The sequence below is a fragment of the Bombina bombina genome, chromosome 7 (genome assembly GCF_027579735.1).
Source record: "Bombina bombina isolate aBomBom1 chromosome 7, aBomBom1.pri, whole genome shotgun sequence".
NCBI classification, from domain to species: domain Eukaryota; kingdom Metazoa; phylum Chordata; class Amphibia; order Anura; family Bombinatoridae; genus Bombina; species Bombina bombina.
The window spans coordinates 448,882,222-448,901,169 of record NC_069505.1 but is presented as its reverse complement, the minus strand read 5'-3'; the positions used below and the strand labels follow the sequence as shown (position 1 = coordinate 448,901,169).

Genomic DNA, 18,948 nt, shown 5'->3' with positions numbered 1-18,948 from the left:
GTCAGGTGACATTATGAAGTAGTCGGGTGATATTATGTAGTAGCCGGGTGACATTATGAAGTAGCCGGGTGACATTATGAAGTAGTCGGGTGATATTATGAAGTAGTCGGGTGACATTATAAAGTAGTCGGGTGACATTATGTAGTAGCCTGGTGACATTATGTTTTAGCCAGGTGACATTATGAAGTAGCCGGGTGATATTATGAAGTAGTCAGGTGATAAAATGAAGTAGCTGGGTGATATTATAAAGTAGTCGGTGACATTATAAAGTAGTCAGGTGACATTATGAAGTAGTTGGGTGATATTATATAGTAGCCGGGTGACATTATGAAGTAGTCAGGTGATATTAAGAAGTAGTCGGGTGACATTATGAAGTAGTCGGGTGACATTATGAAGTAGCCGGGTGACATTATGAAGGAGCCGGGTGATATTATGTAGTAGGCGGGTGACATTATGAAGTAGCCGGGTGATATTATGAAGTATCCGGTGATATTATGAAGTAGCCGGGTGACATTATGAAGGAGCCGGGTGATATTATGTAGTAGCCGGGTGACATTATGAAGGAGCCGGGTGATATTATGAAGTATCCGGGTGACATTATGAAGTAGTCAGGTGATATTATGTAGTTGCCAGGTGACATAATGAAGTGGGGGCTGTGTAATATTTCTAATATTATTTAATAGCAAAGCACAAATGAGTTGCATAATTTCACATAAATGTATTTAATGCTAATTTGTGCTATAACAATTGAACATGTTTAATATTAGCTCATTAGCGCTGATCGTTATGACAGAGGGAGGCTTTGTGTCCCTCTAGCTGTGAAGTGATTAATATAGTGATACTGATAAACTGGCAGTAACCACCGGTCTCATGTTGTTGTTCTGCTGATGTCAGGGCTCATAGATCGCTGTTTGTCTGAGCTAATACAACGTACACGGGAGAATGTGAAGATATATGTGGCGAGAGTCCACAAGCTAGTTACTGATGGGATATACATTCCTACCAGAGGGGGCAAAGTTTCCCAAACCTCAAAAGCTTATAAATACCCCACCCATCTCACTCATACCTCCATTTAAAAACTTTGCCTCCTTAGGATGTGGTGAAGCAAGATGTTCTTGATTTCTTCAGTGAAAGGCACTTCTAAGCATATTGAAGACCAGTTCCTCTCTAACACCTAGATTACGAGTTTTGCGTTACGGGTTTAACGCTGAAAAAAAGGCCATTTCAGCGTAAAAACAGTAACGCAGCCATTACGAGTCTTGTCGGTATAGCCATACCGCAAGCATTTTAGCCTGTAACCAACGTCAATCCCACACTCAAAAAAAATAAAGTTTTTGTGTGGGATTTCCATAGCGCTGGAATTACAGGTTTTGTGGTGAGGCTAAAATGCTTGCGTTCCAGCCTCTGAGATCCGTTCCACCACCTGAGACCAGTAGTTATGAGTTTTTCGCAACAAAAATGTTACAAAGTATACTAACATCCATAAACTACCTATTAACCCCTATTCCGCCGCCCTCTCACATCGCAAACACTAACTTAAACTTTTTAACCCCTAATCTGCCGCTCCGACATTGCCGCCACTAATAAAAGTTATTAACCCTATTCCCCTGCACCCCAACATCGCCGACACTATAATAAAGATATTAACCCCTATTCTGCTGCTCACCGACATCGCCGCCACTAAATAAAATTATTAACCTCTAACCCCTAAACCTCTGGCCTCCCACATCACCGCCACTAAATAAACCTATTAACCCCTAAACCAACAGCCCCCCACATCGCAAAAAACTAAATTAAACTATTAACCCCTAAACCTAACAACCCCCTAACTTTAAATTAAAATTTTAATATCCCTATCTTAAAATAAATAAACTTACCTGTGAAATTTAAAAAAAAACTAAGTTTAAACTAACAATTAACCTAACATAACTATTATACTAAAATTAAAATAACTACCAATTAAATAAACTAAATTACACATTAAAACAATTAAATTTGAAAATGTAAAAAAATAACAAATACTAAATTACGAAAAATAACAAACTAAATTATCCAAAATAAAAACAATTACACCTAATCTAATAGCCCTATAAAAATAAAAAAGCCCCCTCCAAAATAAAAAAAAACCTAGCCTACAATAAACTACCAATAACCCTTAAAAGGGACAAGAAGTCTTCATCCATCCAGTCGGCATCTTCTATCTTCAACCCAGCCGCGTCTTCTATCTTCATCCCGGCGGCGTGGAGCGGGTCCATCCTTGAAGACATCCGGCACGGAGCGTCCTCTTCATTCGGTCACGGCCATACACTAAATCTTCAATGCAAGGGAGCCTTTTCAAAAGGCCGTCCCTTGCATTCCTATTGGCTGATTTGATTGTTTAAATTAAAATCAGCCAATAGGATGAGAGCTACTGAAATCCTATTGGTTGTTCAAATCAGCCAATAGGATGAGAGCTACTGAAATTATATTGACTTAAAATTCAGTAAGTGGATTGTCAAGGGTTAGTTTTAGGTCTTTTTTAACTTTTTTTGGGTGGGGTTTTTTTTTTAGATTAGGGTTTGCCTTTTCAGGGCAATGCAAAAGAGCTAAATGCCCTTTTAAGGGCAATGCCCATACAAATGTTCAACAAATAACAGCAGCACTCCAAAGGGTAATAATTACCAAATCTTTATTGCAGCCAAAAGCACAAAAAGCAGCAGCAACGTTTCGGACTACATAGCATGATTAAGGACATGTAGTCCAAAAACGTTGCTGCTGCTTTTTGTGCTTTTGGCTGCAATAAAGATTTGGTAATTATTACCCTTTGGAGTGCTGCTGTTATTTGTTTAACGTTTGGATATTGACACAGGGTTATGCAGTGCCCTGTTACAGCTTGCACCCAATATTACCACAGTGTGCGCTGGACTTTCCGCTTTTCTTTGAAATGCCCATACAAATTCCCTTTTCAGGGCAATGGGTAGCTTAGGTGTTTTTTTAGAGTTAGTTGTTTTTTTTGGGTGGGGTTGTTTGGTTTTACTGTTGGGGGGTATTTGTATTTTTTTACAGGTAAAACAGCTGATTGCTTTATTGCAATGCCCTACAAAAAGCCCTTTTAAGGGCTATTGGTAGTTTATTGTAGGCTAGGGGGTGTTTTTATTTTGAGGTGGGGCTTTTTAAGATTAGGTGTAATTTTATTTTTTGGATAATTTCATTTCTTATTTTTTTGTAATTTAGTGTTTGTTATTTTTTATAATTTAGTATTTGTTATTTTTCGTACTTTTAGAACTAAATTGTTTTAGTAGTGTTAGGTTTTTTTTAAATGTGTAATTTAGTTTATTTAATTGGTAGTTATTTTAATTTTAGTATAATAGTTATGTTAGGTTAATTGTTAGTTTAAACTTGTTTTTTTTTATTTCACAGATAAGTATTTATTTTAAGATAGAAATATTGTAATTTTAATTTAAATTTAGGGGCTTGTTAGGTTTAGGGGTTAATAGTTTAAATTTAGTTTTTTGCAATGTGGGGGACTGGCAGTTTAGGGGTTAATATGTTTATTTAGTGGCAGTGATGTGGGAGGCCAGAGGTTTAGGGGTTAATAACTTTATTTAGTGGCGGCGATGTCAGGGAGCGTCAGAATAGGGGTTAATATCTTTATTATAGTGTCGGCAATGTTGGGGTGCGGGGGAATAGGGGTTAATAACTTTATTATAGTGGCGGCAATGTTGGGGAGCGGCGGAATAGGGGTTTATAACTTTTATTAGTGGCGGCGATGTTGGGAACAGCAGATTAGGGATTAATAACTTTATTTAGGCGTCGTGGTGACCGATTAGGGGTGTTTAGACTTGGGGTTTATGTCAGGGTGTTAGGTTTAAACGTAACTTTTTTTTCCCCATAGACAGCTGTTAGTTTTTGTTTCTAACACTCTCTCCCCATTGATGTCTATGGGGAGAGCGTGCACGACCACGTATTCTCAGCCCTTGGATTTTGTGCGGTATGGAGCTTATCGCCACCATATCACACGCACAAGGCTGCTTTTTAGAAACTTGGAGGGTGAAATAACTCAACTTTTGTTGTGTTCGTTTCGCACCCTTTATATAGCAGGGGCATATTATGGCCTAGTCCAACAAGGCCGGTGCCTAGGGCAGCAGATTTGGGAGGGGCAGCACATCTGCCCTATCCTCTCTCTAAAAGCCAGCACACTGAGCAATAAATTGCAGACTTTTACAGAGAAGACAAGGCACATGCGCTGATTAAGGTCGCTCTTCGCAGGCAGTGCACCTTTAAACCGTTGCTTCATTTAGAGCCGCTGGCATTTTTGCACTGAAAGCTTTCTTGGTGAAAAACTTGCCCGGGGATATGACTACAAGGTGAGGCTGGAGGAGAAGACTTTGTGCCGATATGCTGCCACCCCTTGTCAGCTGTGGTGGTTCTGCGAGCGCAGTGCATATTGCAGGTCTTAGTAACTAACAGACTGGATGTGTCTGTGCATTGCTTAGATCAGCTTGTGATGTCTAATTATAAACTCTCAGTGCTAATGTATGTTAGCTACTAATAGCTAGATTTCTCTGCATTCATATGATGCCTAATCATAACCTCTCAGCGCTAATGTAGGTCAGCTACTAATAGCTAGCTTTCTCTGCATTCATGTGATGTCTAATCATAACCTCTCAGCGCTAATGTATGTTAGCTACTTATAGCTAGCTTTCTCTGCATTCATATGATGCCTTATCATAACCTCTCAGCGCTAATGTATGTTAGCTACTAATAGCTAGCTTTCTCTGCATTCATGTGATGTCTAATCATAACCTCTCAGCGCTAATGTATGTTAGCTACTAATAGCTAGATTTCTCTGCATTCATATGATGCCTAATCATAACCTCTTAGCGCTAATGTAGGTCAGCTACTAATAGCTAGCTTTCTCTGCATTCATGTGATGTCTAATCATAACCTCTCAGCGCTAATGTATGTTAGCTACTTATAGCTAGCTTTCTCTGCATTCATATGATGCCTAATCATAACCTCTCAGCGCTAATGTATGTTATCTACTAATAGCTAGCTTTCTCTGCATTCATGTGATGTCTAATCATAAACACTCAGCGCTAATGTATGTTAGCTACTTATAGCTAGCTTTCTCTGCATTCATATGATGCCTAATCATAACCTCTCAGCGCTAATGTATGTTAGCTACTAATAGCTAGCTTTCTCTGCATTCATGTGATGTCTAATCATAAACTCTCAGCGCTAATGTATGTTAGCTACTAATAGCTAGCTTTCTCTGCATTCATGTGATGTCTAATCATAACCTCTCAGCGCTAATGTATGTTAGCTACTAATAGCTAGCTTTCTGCATTCATGTGATGTCTAATCATAAACTCTCAGTGCTAATGTATATTAGCTACTAATAGCTAGCTGTCTCTGCACTCATGTGATGTCTAATCATAAACTCTCAGCGCTAATGTATGTTAGCTACTAATAGCTAGATTTCTCTGCATTCATGTGATGTCTAATCATAAACTCTCAGCGCTAATGTATGTTAGCTACTAATAGCTAGCTTTTTCTGCATTCATGTGATGTCTAATCATAAACTCTCAGCGCTAATGTATGTTAGCTACTAATAGCTAGCTTTCTCTGCATTCATGTGGTCTAATCATAAACTCTCAGCACTAATGTATGTTAGCTACTAATAGCTAGCTTTCTCTGCATTCATGTGATGTCTAATCATAAACTCTCAGCACTAATGTATGTTAGCTACTAAAAGCTAGCTTTCTCTGCATTCATGTGATGTCTAATCATAAACTCTCAGTGCTAATGTATGTTAGATACTAATAGCTAGCTTTCTCTGCATTCATGTGATGTCTAATCATAGACTCTCAGTGCTAATGTATGTTAGCTACTAATAGCTAGCTTTCTCTGCATTCATGTGATGTCTAATCATAAACTCTCAGTGCTAATGTATGTTAGATACTAATAGCTTTCTCTGCATTCATGTGATGTCTAATCATAAACTCTCAGCGCTAATATATGTTAGCTACTAATAGCTTTTTCTGCATTCATGTGATGTCTAATCATAAACTCTCAGTGCTAATGTATGTTAGATACTAATAGCTTTCTCTGCATTCATGTGATTTCTAATCATAAACTCTCAGTGCTAATGTATGTTAGATACTAATAGCTAGCTTTCTCTGCATTCATGTGATGTTTAATCATAAACTCTCAGCACTAATGTATGTTAGCTACTAATAGCTAGCTTTCTCTGCATTCACGTGATGTTTAATCATAAACTCTCAGCGCTAATGTATGTTAGCTACTAATAGCTTCCTCTGTATTCATGTGATGTCTAATCATAAACTCTCAGCGCTAATGTATATTAGCTACTAATAGCTTTCTCTGCATTCATGTGAAGTCTAATCATAAACTCTCAGTGCTAATGTATGTTAACTACTAATAGCTTTCTCTGCATTCATGTGATGTCTTATCATAAACTCTCAGCGGTAATATATGTTAGCTACTAATAGCTTTCTCTGCTTTCATGTGATGTCTAATCATAACCTCTCAGCGCTAATGTATGTTAGCTACTTATAGCTAGCTTTCTCTGCATTCATATGATGCCTAATCATAACCTATCAGCGCTATTGTATGTTATCTACTAATAGCTAGCTTTCTCTGCATTCATGTGATGTCTAATCATAAACACTCAGCGCTAATGTATGTTAGCTACTTATAGCTAGCTTTCTCTGCATTCATATGATGCCTAATCATAACCTCTCAGCGCTAATGTATGTTAGCTACTAATAGCTAGCTTTCTCTGCATTCATGTGATGTCTAATCATAAACTCTCAGCGCTAATGTATGTTAGCTACTAATAGCTAGCTTTCTCTGCATTCATGTGATGTCTAATCATAACCTCTCAGCGCTAATGTATGTTAGCTACTAATAGCTAGCTTTCTGCATTCATGTGATGTCTAATCATAAACTCTCAGTGCTAATGTATATTAGCTACTAATAGCTAGCTGTCTCTGCACTCATGTGATGTCTAATCATAAACTCTCAGCGCTAATGTATGTTAGCTACTAATAGCTAGATTTCTCTGCATTCATGTGATGTCTAATCATAAACTCTCAGCGCTAATGTATGTTAGCTACTAATAGCTAGCTTTTTCTGCATTCATGTGATGTCTAATCATAAACTCTCAGCGCTAATGTATGTTAGCTACTAATAGCTAGCTTTCTCTGCATTCATGTGGTCTAATCATAAACTCTCAGCACTAATGTATGTTAGCTACTAATAGCTAGCTTTCTCTGCATTCATGTGATGTCTAATCATAAACTCTCAGCACTAATGTATGTTAGCTACTAATAGCTAGCTTTCTCTGCATTCATGTGATGTCTAATCATAAACTCTCAGTGCTAATGTATGTTAGATACTAATAGCTAGCTTTCTCTGCATTCATGTGATGTCTAATCATAGACTCTCAGTGCTAATGTATGTTAGCTACTAATAGCTAGCTTTCTCTGCATTCATGTGATGTCTAATCATAAACTCTCAGTGCTAATGTATGTTAGATACTAATAGCTTTCTCTGCATTCATGTGATGTCTAATCATAAACTCTCAGCGCTAATATATGTTAGCTACTAATAGCTTTTTCTGCATTCATGTGATGTCTAATCATAAACTCTCAGTGCTAATGTATGTTAGATACTAATAGCTTTCTCTGCATTCATGTGATTTCTAATCATAAACTCTCAGTGCTAATGTATGTTAGATACTAATAGCTAGCTTTCTCTGCATTCATGTGATGTTTAATCATAAACTCTCAGCACTAATGTATGTTAGCTACTAATAGCTAGCTTTCTCTGCATTCATGTGATGTTTAATCATAAACTCTCAGCGCTAATGTATGTTAGCTACTAATAGCTTCCTCTGTATTCATGTGATGTCTAATCATAAACTCTCAGCGCTAATGTATATTAGCTACTAATAGCTTTCTCTGCATTCATGTGAAGTCTAATCATAAACTCTCAGTGCTAATGTATGTTAACTACTAATAGCTTTCTCTGCATTCATGTGATGTCTTATCATAAACTCTCAGCGGTAATATATGTTAGCTACTAATAGCTTTCTCTGCTTTCATGTGATGTCTAATCATAAACTTTCAGTGCTAATGTATGTTAGCTACTCATAGCTAGCTTTCTCTGCATTCATGTGATGTCTAATCATAAACTCTCAGCGCTAATGTATGTTAGCTACTAATAGCTTCCTCCGTATTCATGTGATCTCTAATCATAAACTCTCAGCGCTAATGTATATTAGCTACTAATAGCTTTCTCTGCATTCATGTGAAGTCTAATCATAAACTCTCAGTGCTAATGTATGTTAGCTACTAATAGCTAGCTTTCTCTGCATTCATGTGATGTCTTATCATAAACTCTCAGTGCTAATGTATGTTAGCTACTAATAGCTTCCTCTGTATTCATGTGATGTCTAATCATAAACTCTCAGCGCTAATGTATGTTAGCTACTAATAGCTAGCTGTCTCTGCATTCATGTGATGTCTAATCATAAACTCTCAGCACTAATGTATGTTAGCTACTAATAGCTTTCTCTGCATTCATGAACCCACAGAGTAAATAGTAAACGGACACTTAAAAAGTTTAATTACTTGAATGATGGTAATTACTGTTGTTGTTGCATGTGAAGGGCAGTGATTGTTTCAACGTGTATTCTTCTTTCCCTCCCTTCCTCTTCTCTCACTTCTTTCCCTTTCTCCCTCCCTCAACTCACTCACTCCCTCCCTCAACTCCCTCTCTTCTTTCCCTCCCTGACTTGCTCCCTTCTTTCACTCCTTTCTTTCCGTCCCTTCTTTCCCTCCCCCTTTTCTCCTCTCCCTCCCCCTTTTCTGTTCTCTCTCTCTCTCTCTCTCTCCCTCCCTTCTTTCATTTTCCTCCTTTTCTCCCCTCCCCTTCTTTTCTCTCCCTTCTTTTAGGGAGAAAATGGTATGAAACGCTTGCAATTCAACCCACCTGTATGCAAGTGTTTTGCTAGCCCATGTTCTTTTGAATTGTTATGAAAAAGAAACAAAAACATTTTTACACACTGACCCAAAAATATATTAAGGGGAAAAAGGCCTAAAACCTTTTTTTTTTTTTTTTTGGGGGGGGGGGGGGGCAGCAGAATTTTGTGTGCCTAGGGCAGCACAAAACCTAAATACGCCACTGCTTTATAGGCACCCTTTATTTTTGGCTGTCTGCTATATGTAGATGGGTGTCTTACATGGTAAGTATATACTTTTATTATATAAGACACACTCAGCTTTGGTTTTGGGCACTTTGTTAAGTTATTATATGTATGTATATATGAATTTGCCCTGGGACATTATACTCCTTAATGTAAAAGGCAGCAAAGAATCCAGTATATGTTGCAAAATAAATAATAAATGTGATTAGAGGACTCTCCAAACGGCCAAGCTTACCTCTGTTTTTTTCAGAGCTATTTTTTTTCCAGAATTTGCATGTTTTTTTCCCGCCTTTTCTTACTCAGTGCCCTCATTTTTAGAGGGCTGTATTGCAGCCCTTGTTTTTTCTTGTCTAAAGATAAAACAATGTTACTCAATGCTGTTTCTTTTGCAACATTATCCTAAAGCATTATTTCCCATTCTTTAAAAGCTTGCAGTATTAAGGTGCTTGTGATATTATTTTGCAACTAAATCATTTTTTTTTTTGCTATGATGTATCAAACTAAACATGCCTCAGATGTTACCGTAGGAACTAAGCTGCCTGAACACAATTCTACAAACGCTAAGTGTGTTTGTTGTAAAAAATCTCAATTATGTGGCTCCTGTTTAGAAATATTATTACTTTCAGACAATATTTCTATGAGTGCAAATGCATCCACTGTGTTACCATCTCAGTCTAATGCACAAGGCATTCCTGCTCCAATGAAGGATTTTATTGCTGCGAAAATAGCTTTTTTAAATCTTTCCCTCCCTTTATTGTTACTCGTGGACTTCCACATGTTGAGTATTATATCTCATCAGTAACTAGCTTGTGGACTCTCACCACTTATATTAAAGAAAACATAATTTATGTAAGAACTTACCTGATAAATTCATTTCTTTCATTGTGGTGAAAGTCCTCGAGACCCATCCATTTTTGGGGGTTATGCTTTTTTTTTTTTATAAAGCACATTATCCTGTTCCTCCTTTTTTATGCTTTTACTATTTATACACCTCACTAACTTGGCTATAAGTTAAACTGAGGTATGAGTGAGGTGGTAGGTGTATTATAGGCATTTGAGGTTTGGGAAACTTTGCGTCCTCCTGGTAGGAATGTATATCCCATCAGTAACTAGCTTGTGGACTTTCGCCACCATGAAAGAAATTAATTTATCAGGTAAGTTCTTACATAAATTATGTTTTATATATATATATATATATATATGAAATAAATGATTCAGGTAGAGCATAGCTAATTTGTATCGATCTCTTATATGTATCCTGGTATCCTTTGTTGAAAAGCATACCTAGGTAGGTTCAGGTGCAGCAATATGCCTCATGTCATTGGCTCACAAATGTGTTAAACTAGCTCCCAGTAGTGTATTGCTGCTACCAAGAGAATGAAGTCAAATTGATTATAGAAGTAAACTGGAAAACAATTTAAAATTGTATTCTGTATCTGAATTATGAGAGAAATATTTTGAGTATTCATGTCCCTTTAATTTTCCACTGTAATATGAGCAATAGTTGTGCACCCTGCGCTATCCATATATAGTATAGGGTGCGCTAATAAATGTTTATAATGTTTCTGCTTCTATAAATGGTGTCTCCAGATCTTGTGATCTATAAAGTGTAAACAATGGAGAAAGCGTGGTTGCGCCTATAACTGCTATCCCTTATGGGACAAACAGAAATGTCTAAAAGTGGAATATACAACTCTAAACTGAAGTAAAAACTTAAAAGATAGTAGTCAAATATATAAAATAATATACGTTAATTAATGTATAATAATTAATATGGCTTCATAAATAGTCGTACAAATAAAACTTAATACTCCCTTTATTTGATAATATAACCCTCGATAAAAACCTATCAAAAACAATAAATAATCTATAAATAAATAGATAAATAAATAAATGACTGGCCAGTCGAACAAACTTAACTAAATATATTGATATACTGCATCAGTAACCTTAGGGAACCGTTCGAGCAGTATACACAATAAATAAAGTTAATTAAAAAAAAATTTTTTTTTTTATAAACAGTATATTTCAATCAGAAACCATTAAATGGATCATAAAAAATATTCTAAAAGAAAAACATAGTTTTTGAAGCAAGCTGTAAACAGTAAAGGCTCTGGGTTACAATATAGATGTATATATCCTGATTGCAATGTCCATATAATATATATTAAAATATAGACCCTTATAGCAGAGTAAGGCAAAACATTCCAACTTTGCAAAATATCCGATGAATAAGTCTTAGATAATGTTTCAGCAAGTACCGGTAAATGCTATTATTGATGTAAATCCATTTGTTAAAACAGAGTTAATAATATGCCATATATCCCAACGAGGTCTTACTTTGTGTTGGAAAAGAACATACTCCTGAGTCACCGTAATCTCTGATATCTCCACTCTCTTGGTATATAGAGGTCTTTAACACGCTGGCGGAAGTGAGCTCAGGATGCAGGGAGTTCCGTTCCATAAAATCATCTGTCACCTACGTTGTTGCAGTATCCGGGTGTCACAACGACTATTTCCCCAGACTTCGTTGTTTAGTCAGTTGGAAAGATAAACGCTACTCGTTTCAGCTGCTACTGCAGCCTTTTTCAAGCAATCTACTATTGCCTTCTCTGTTGGTTCTATTTATTCCACACACACGTCTCTGATTGGATTGCCTTATACTTGCTTAATAATTTTATTAGCTTAATAATTTTATATTATTTAAAAACGAGCTATACAAATATTATCCTCAAGATGCAAATTATAAATACATAACGTAAACATAAAGAATTAATAAAATAATTACAATGATTATACTTCTTCAGAGGGAACTACAAGAAAGGATTCCATATCTTTTATGCAATGATCTAAAAGAATATAATAATGATCTAAAACAATATATTCAGATATCTGCTAAAACTTTGACAAAATAATTGTATATATATATATATATATATATATATATATATGGTTATGTTTATTCAATAAAGGGATTAGATATTTGGGAATCAATATGACATATATCTGAATATATAGTAAGATATTAATTTAAAACATATAGCAACTAGCTCCCTAAAATATTAAATACATTCATCAAGCTAAAAAGTCTAACATCTCTAATTCATTTTAGGCAGGATTTGACCTCATGGTCTTTAAGTTAGAGGGATCACGACCTAACCACTAGGCTATAATAGTAATAGTCAAAACTAGAACAGTTTGTATTTTTAAAATTACATAGCTTATACGTATTTAACCTACTAGACATCCCATTGAAAGTTATTTGGTGCAAGAAATATCAACAATATCTTCTATATGAATATTACATAGTATAAATGGCATCGATCTTGGCCTTACATCTAGTTTATTGATAAATATATATCTAGCCTCAGTGGAAGAGGGATAACGACCTAACCACTAGGCTATATAGTCAAAACTAGAACAGCTTGTATATTTAAAATTACATAGCTTATACGTATTTAACCTACTAGATATCCCATTGAAAGTTATTTGGTGCAAGAAATATCAACAATATCTTCTATATGAATATTACATAGTATAAACGGCATCGATCTTGGCCTTACATCTAGTTTATTGATAAATATATATCTAGCCTCAGTGGAAGCTTGTTGATAAAATAGTAAATAAATAATAACTAAATAATAACGATCTATAAACAATAATACACATTCTAACTACACTATAACCAACCCTATAATCTATTTCAAATTTTGTTTTACAGTATATATAAAACTTTAATTTAACTACAGAAATATAGACTTAAATACCTCTAAAAAAGTTACATAATAAATATCATAAACTATAATAAATAGTGTATGGTAAAATTCATAATATTTAATAAATAATTTATAATGTATAAATGGATTAAAAATATATTAAAAGATCTAAAAAGTCTAATTCATGGGAACTATTATTTCTGGAACTATTTATTGTAAAAAAGGGGTCAGATGGAAATCTATATTGAGTCCCTTAGGATATTTGGTCTCTAACTCTTAGATCGATTTGTATTCCAATTTAAGCAGTTCAGTCTGTATATCACCCCCCCCTCCAATCTGGGTTTAGTTTGTCTATAGCTATATATTTAAAATGCTTTAAGTTACAATTATTTCAGGCTAAAAAATGTCTAGGCACAGGAAGGTCTTCATTTCTTTTCTCTGTTGCATTTTCTATTGATAAAATATGCCCTCTGACTCTTTCTCTAACGGGTCTAATGGACCCTCCTATATACTGTTTTCCGCATTTACAGTTAATAAGGTAAATAATGTTTTTATCTGTGCATCTTATTAGAGATTTAATTTCATATTCTTTACCAGTCACATTTGAGTGGAATTTTTTCTTTTTATCTGAATGTCTACAGGCTTTACATGCAAGACATGGAAAGAAACCTTTTAGATCTTTTCCAAGTAGATCCTTATCTCTTTTCTTATTTTTATGTCTTTTTAGATCTGTTGGTGCTAATCTATTCTTTAAATTATTAGCCTTTCTGTAGACTATATTTGGAGCATCACCTATTAACCCTTTAAGTTTCTCGTCTAATTTTAAAATGTTCCAATGTTTTTTAATAATTCTCTCCACTTTCTTGTGATTATTATTATATTGAGTCACCAATGGTATAAAAGGTTTTTCTTCTTTTTTTGCTCCTTTTATTAGACCATGTATGATATCCTTTCTATTAATCTCTTTTATCCTATTTATTTCTTTGTCAATAGCAGCATTCTCATATCCCCTTTCAATAAACTTGTTTTTGAGAATGGTTGATTGATCCAAATAATCATTATCTAAGAAACATTATCTTATTCATCGGATATTTTGCAAAGTTGGAAAGTTTTGCCTTACTCTGCTATAAGGGTCTATATTTTAATATATATTATATGGACATTGCAATCAGGATATATACATCTATATTGTAACCCAGAGCCTTTGCTGTTTACAGCTTGCTTCAAAAACTATGTTTTTCTTTTAGAATATTTTTTATGATTCATTTAATGGTTTCTGATTGAAACATACTGTTAATTAAAAAAAAAAAAAAAAAAATTTTTATAAACTTTATTTATTGTGTATACTGCTCGAATGGTTCCCTAAGGTTACTGTTGCAGTATATCAATATATTTAGTTACGTTTGTTGGACTGGCCAGTCATTTATTTATTTATCTATTTATTTGTAGATTATTTATTGTTCTTGATAGGTTTTTTTACTGTTGCAGTATATCAATATATTTAGTTACGTTTGTTGGACTGGCCAGTCATTTATTTATTTATCTATTTATTTGTAGATTATTTATTGTTCTTGATAGGTTTTTATCGAGGGTTATATTATCAAATAAAGGGAGTATTAAGTTTTATTTGTACGACTATTTATGAAGCAATATTAATTATTATACATTAATTAACATATATTATTTTATATATTTGACTACTATCTTTTAAGTTTTTACTTCAGTTTAAAGTTGTATATTCCACTTTTAGACATTTCTGTTTGTCCCATAAGGGATAGCAGTTATAGGTGCAACCACGCTTTCTCCATTGTTTACATTGTCTAATTATTATCAATTTTTTTAGGTTTTATTGATGTAGTTTGGTTGTTTAGTGGAAATACTGAGACACACTATTATCAATTTCTTATATCTGCTTTCTCTGGATCTATAAAATGTCTCACTGTAATACCTCTGTACAAACTGCCATCCTGCTGGCTTTTCCTGCTGCATTAGTGTAGTGCTTATCTACTTTTAAATCATCTAAAATAATAATTTCCACATTGTATTCCTAGTAAAGTATGATTAAATCAATAGCCCACATTTGTTGTTCTTTTCTTAAATTCACAGTTTGAATTAATTAAATACCACTGCCAGTTATTTGTTCCTTCCTCTTTTTTAAATACTATTAATTTTGTTTATCTTTTCTTAAATATCAGCAATGTTGATATTATGTCCAGTAAGACACCTTTCTTTAGAATTATTGCTGAAAAGTGGAATAATTACAACAGGCCCTTACGATATCTCACTCAATATGTTTGGGTTTGGTGATGTCACTACGTTTGGGTTTGGTGATGTCACTACATTTGGGCATGGTGATGTCACTTACTTTTGGGATTTCCTTGTTTCACAAATAAGAGAAGGGAGATGGGGGGCTTATAAAAATGCCTCAATCTCAGCACTCTTAACTCCTATAAACCCTATTACACATTGTTGGAAATGTAATCACCTGCCCTTTCCCATGCTGTATGTCTTGGGGGCATATAATGGATACTTTTTCAAAAAACATAAATACATTTTTTTTTTAAAACAACCTTTGTTATGATGGGGTTCTCTATGTGCCTGTAACATGTGATCAAAAAGACATAGAGACCCCATGTCCCCTTATTTTATAGACCATAACCCCATCTTTAAAAATAAGCCGGGTGATCACTGTAGTAATAGTGATCATCTGGTGTGAATAAATGTTCATCTGAGCAGAGGCTCCTGGGAGCCCCTAAGTGCAAATCAGAGTTGTATAACTATACCAAAAGGCCATCATTTATATGAGGCTAAGCACTTCTTCTTTTCCATAGAGAGTTTAGGGAGTTTAAGGTTTTTACAACCTTGTTTATTAAAATGTTGTGTTTTTATTTGTTTTTTTTAATGAAAGGGTCTCTACACACTTATAATAGGCCATAGAAATGCATAGAGACCCCCCCAAGACCCCTTGTTTTAAAGCCCAAAAGCCCTCCTTTTAAAATAAGCCCCTCTATAAGTTTTAATAGCCAGCTGATCAATGTGGTAATAATGATCACATGACATGAATAAATGTGCATTTGATAGAGTAGAGGCTCATGGGAGCACCTATGTGCACATTAGTTATATAACTATATCCAAAGAATCTAATTTATATGAAGATAACCACTTCTTTTTTTTTTACTATAGAGTTTAGAAAAAAACTTATTTATTAAAATTATAATTAAAAATATAAACATTTTTCACACATTTTGTTGCAGAATTCTCACGTCATGATATATACATAAAATAAAGGTATAGTTTGAATCTGCTGGGTCTGTTGAAAAAAGAAATATATATTATATGTGAGGGTTTATCACTAAAAAAATGGTCTACAGTTGGGATTAAACATGAGCAGCAACTAAAAACTCCAAAACAGCTCAGCACAGGGACTCAGCAGTTAGGAGGTTAAAACTCTTTTAAAACCTGGTCCTCTCGGCCGTGATCTAAGTGCACTGAGCCTTTTTAAAATAACTGTGGTGGTTTGATGTTATTTGAGATATTTGAAACAAGTTGATATACTTTTGGTTTTACCAATATTGTGGTCTCGTTAAGCCTTTCCAGCTAAACAATCCTTATCTGTATTACTCAGACAATTCTGTTATATAATATAGTTAGCTGGGGAGCTGTCAATTATCCCAGAATGTGTTCCTGACACCTTTTAAAGGGACACTTAAGTCAAAATAAACTTTTATGATTTAGATAGAGCAGCAGTTTATCACATTTTGCAAAGTCTTTTTAGATTCACACTTTCTGGTGAGCAAGATCCTACTAAGCATGTGCACAATTCCACAGGGTATACGTATACTAGTCTGTGATTGGCTGATGTCTGTCACATGATACAGATGATTTTGTTTTTGTCGTTTTAGAATCACCCTTGTTTTAACTACAAGCCGTATTTTATAAAGATTCGTTTTGGGATAGAAATAATTGTATTACTAAAATGTTCTAGGAATACAATTTGTAAAGCTCTAAATACATTTATGAAAAATAATTTGTAGAAAATTACAATAACATTAATTTCAATTTAGTTCAGTGAATGACTGATATGGTATACATGGGAGTATCTAAAATAGTCCATAATGTCCAATAAACTACCCTTAAAGGGACATTAAACACTAAATAAATGCTAGATAGAATGATGCATTCAAAGAAAAGATTAGTCTGAGAACAACATGTAGATGTATTTTTTTTAAGTTTTAGTAGCTGTTTAAATAAAGACAAAATAAGTGTAAAGATTTAGTGTCTATAGAACTCATTGGGAGCCGTCATGTTGTAACTTAGGTTACCTTCTCTGCTGTGGCCAATAGGGACAGTTATAAATAGATCACTAGAATGTGCAGCCAATGACTGTGTGGCATATAACAGTGTTCTGCACTTCCATTTCTAACAGAAACTGAAGAGCTCACAATATCAGAATGGAATTACAGGTAAAGGGGATAAAATAAATAAAAGTATATTGTAGATTTTTTCTTATATATAAAATGTATCATTTTATATTACCATCTCAAGGTGTTTAATTTCCCTTTGAGCCTAAGCATGGAGCTGGGGAAAGGTGTAGGGGTCACATCCAGTCCCTTTTCTTTGTAGTAGTCACTGATTGAGAATAGTTAAAATGTTCTCAATTAAATAATTATGTCATTAATAAATAAGATTTCTCACATTGTGTTTCTTATCAACAGGTGAATCCACAAACTGCAGTAATTCTAGTCATGGTCAGAAAGCAGATGCTTCTTTCAGTCTTCTTCAAAATCAAAGAAGCCACATGGGAAATTTATGTTCTGAATGTGGGAAATGTTTTACCTGGAAATCCCATCTTATGACTCATCAGAAAATTCATACAGGAGAGAAAGAATTTCCATGTTCTGACTGTGGGAAATGTTTTCTCAAGAAATCACATCTGTATAGACATCTGAAAATTCATACAGGAGAAAATCCATTTCCCTGTTCTCTATGTGGGAAACGTTTCAACCGTAAAGAAAACCTTGTTGCTCATCAGAAAATTCACACAGGAGAAAAAGGATTTTCATGTTCAGTATGTGGGAAAGGTTTTGCCTGGAAAGCCCATCTTATTAGTCATCAGAAATTTCATACAGGAGAGAAAGCATTTCCATGTTCTGATTGTGGGAAATGTTTTAGCCAGAAGTCAGATCTTTATAGACATTTGAAAATTCATACAGAAGAGAGGCCATTTTCCTGTTCTATTTGTGGGAAATATTTTAACCGCAAAGGTAATCTTACTGATCATCAGAAAATTCATTCAGGAGAAAAGGGATTTTCATGTTCTGACTGTGGGAAATGTTTTACTCGGAAATCAACTCTTATTAGACATCAGAAGATTCATACAGGGAAGAAATCATTTTCGTGTCCTGAATGAGTTAAATGTTCTGCTCTGAAATCAACTCTAATTAAACATCAGAAAAGTGATACAGAGGAGAAAGGATTTTCATGATATGACTGTGGGAAATGTTTTACTCTGAAACCAACTTTTACGAGGCATCAGAAAATTCATATTAAAGGAAATTAAGAAAATCAGAGCTTAACCTCTTAATTGCAGCGCAATACCTTGTACTAAAGATGGCTACATTAATGCCTCATTATTTAATAAATACCATGTGTCATCTTTTAAAAGCCTCTCTCCATCTTATCTTATAAATAGCCATGTACCTCTATTATGTAACTAATAGTATTTAAACAGTTACTTCAGGGACATTATTTACTATTTATTATTTTAACTGATTGTGTAGGAGCAATGCTTTTTTAAATCATGATTTATTTCCTAAGACATGGAGAGTCCACAATGTCATTCCAATTACTCGTGGGATGTTCACTCCTGGTCAGCAGGAGAAGGCAAAGAGCACCCCAGCAAAGCTGCTAAGTGTCATTCCCCTTACCCATAACCCCCAGTCATTCTCTTTGTCGGTGTCTGAAGATATTGATTCCTTTTTCGGGTACTTTTCTCTGCAAGCAAGGATTTGGGTTTAG

General features: G+C 34.6%; 1 protein-coding gene across 2 annotated transcripts in view; it reads left to right on the top strand.

Annotated features, from left to right (window-relative positions):
- The window catches only part of LOC128635982 (gastrula zinc finger protein XlCGF8.2DB-like), an 86,985-nt gene extending 68,391 nt beyond the window's left edge, over positions 1-18,594 (top strand). For both annotated transcript variants that reach the window (XM_053689059.1, XM_053689058.1), the window contains one exon: positions 17,646-18,594. In XM_053689059.1, coding sequence (XP_053545034.1) covers positions 17,646-18,340 — 695 coding nt within the window. In that variant the 3' untranslated portion in view covers positions 18,341-18,594. The remainder of the gene's footprint in view (positions 1-17,645) is intronic.
- The last annotated feature ends 354 nt before the right edge of the window (positions 18,595-18,948 follow it).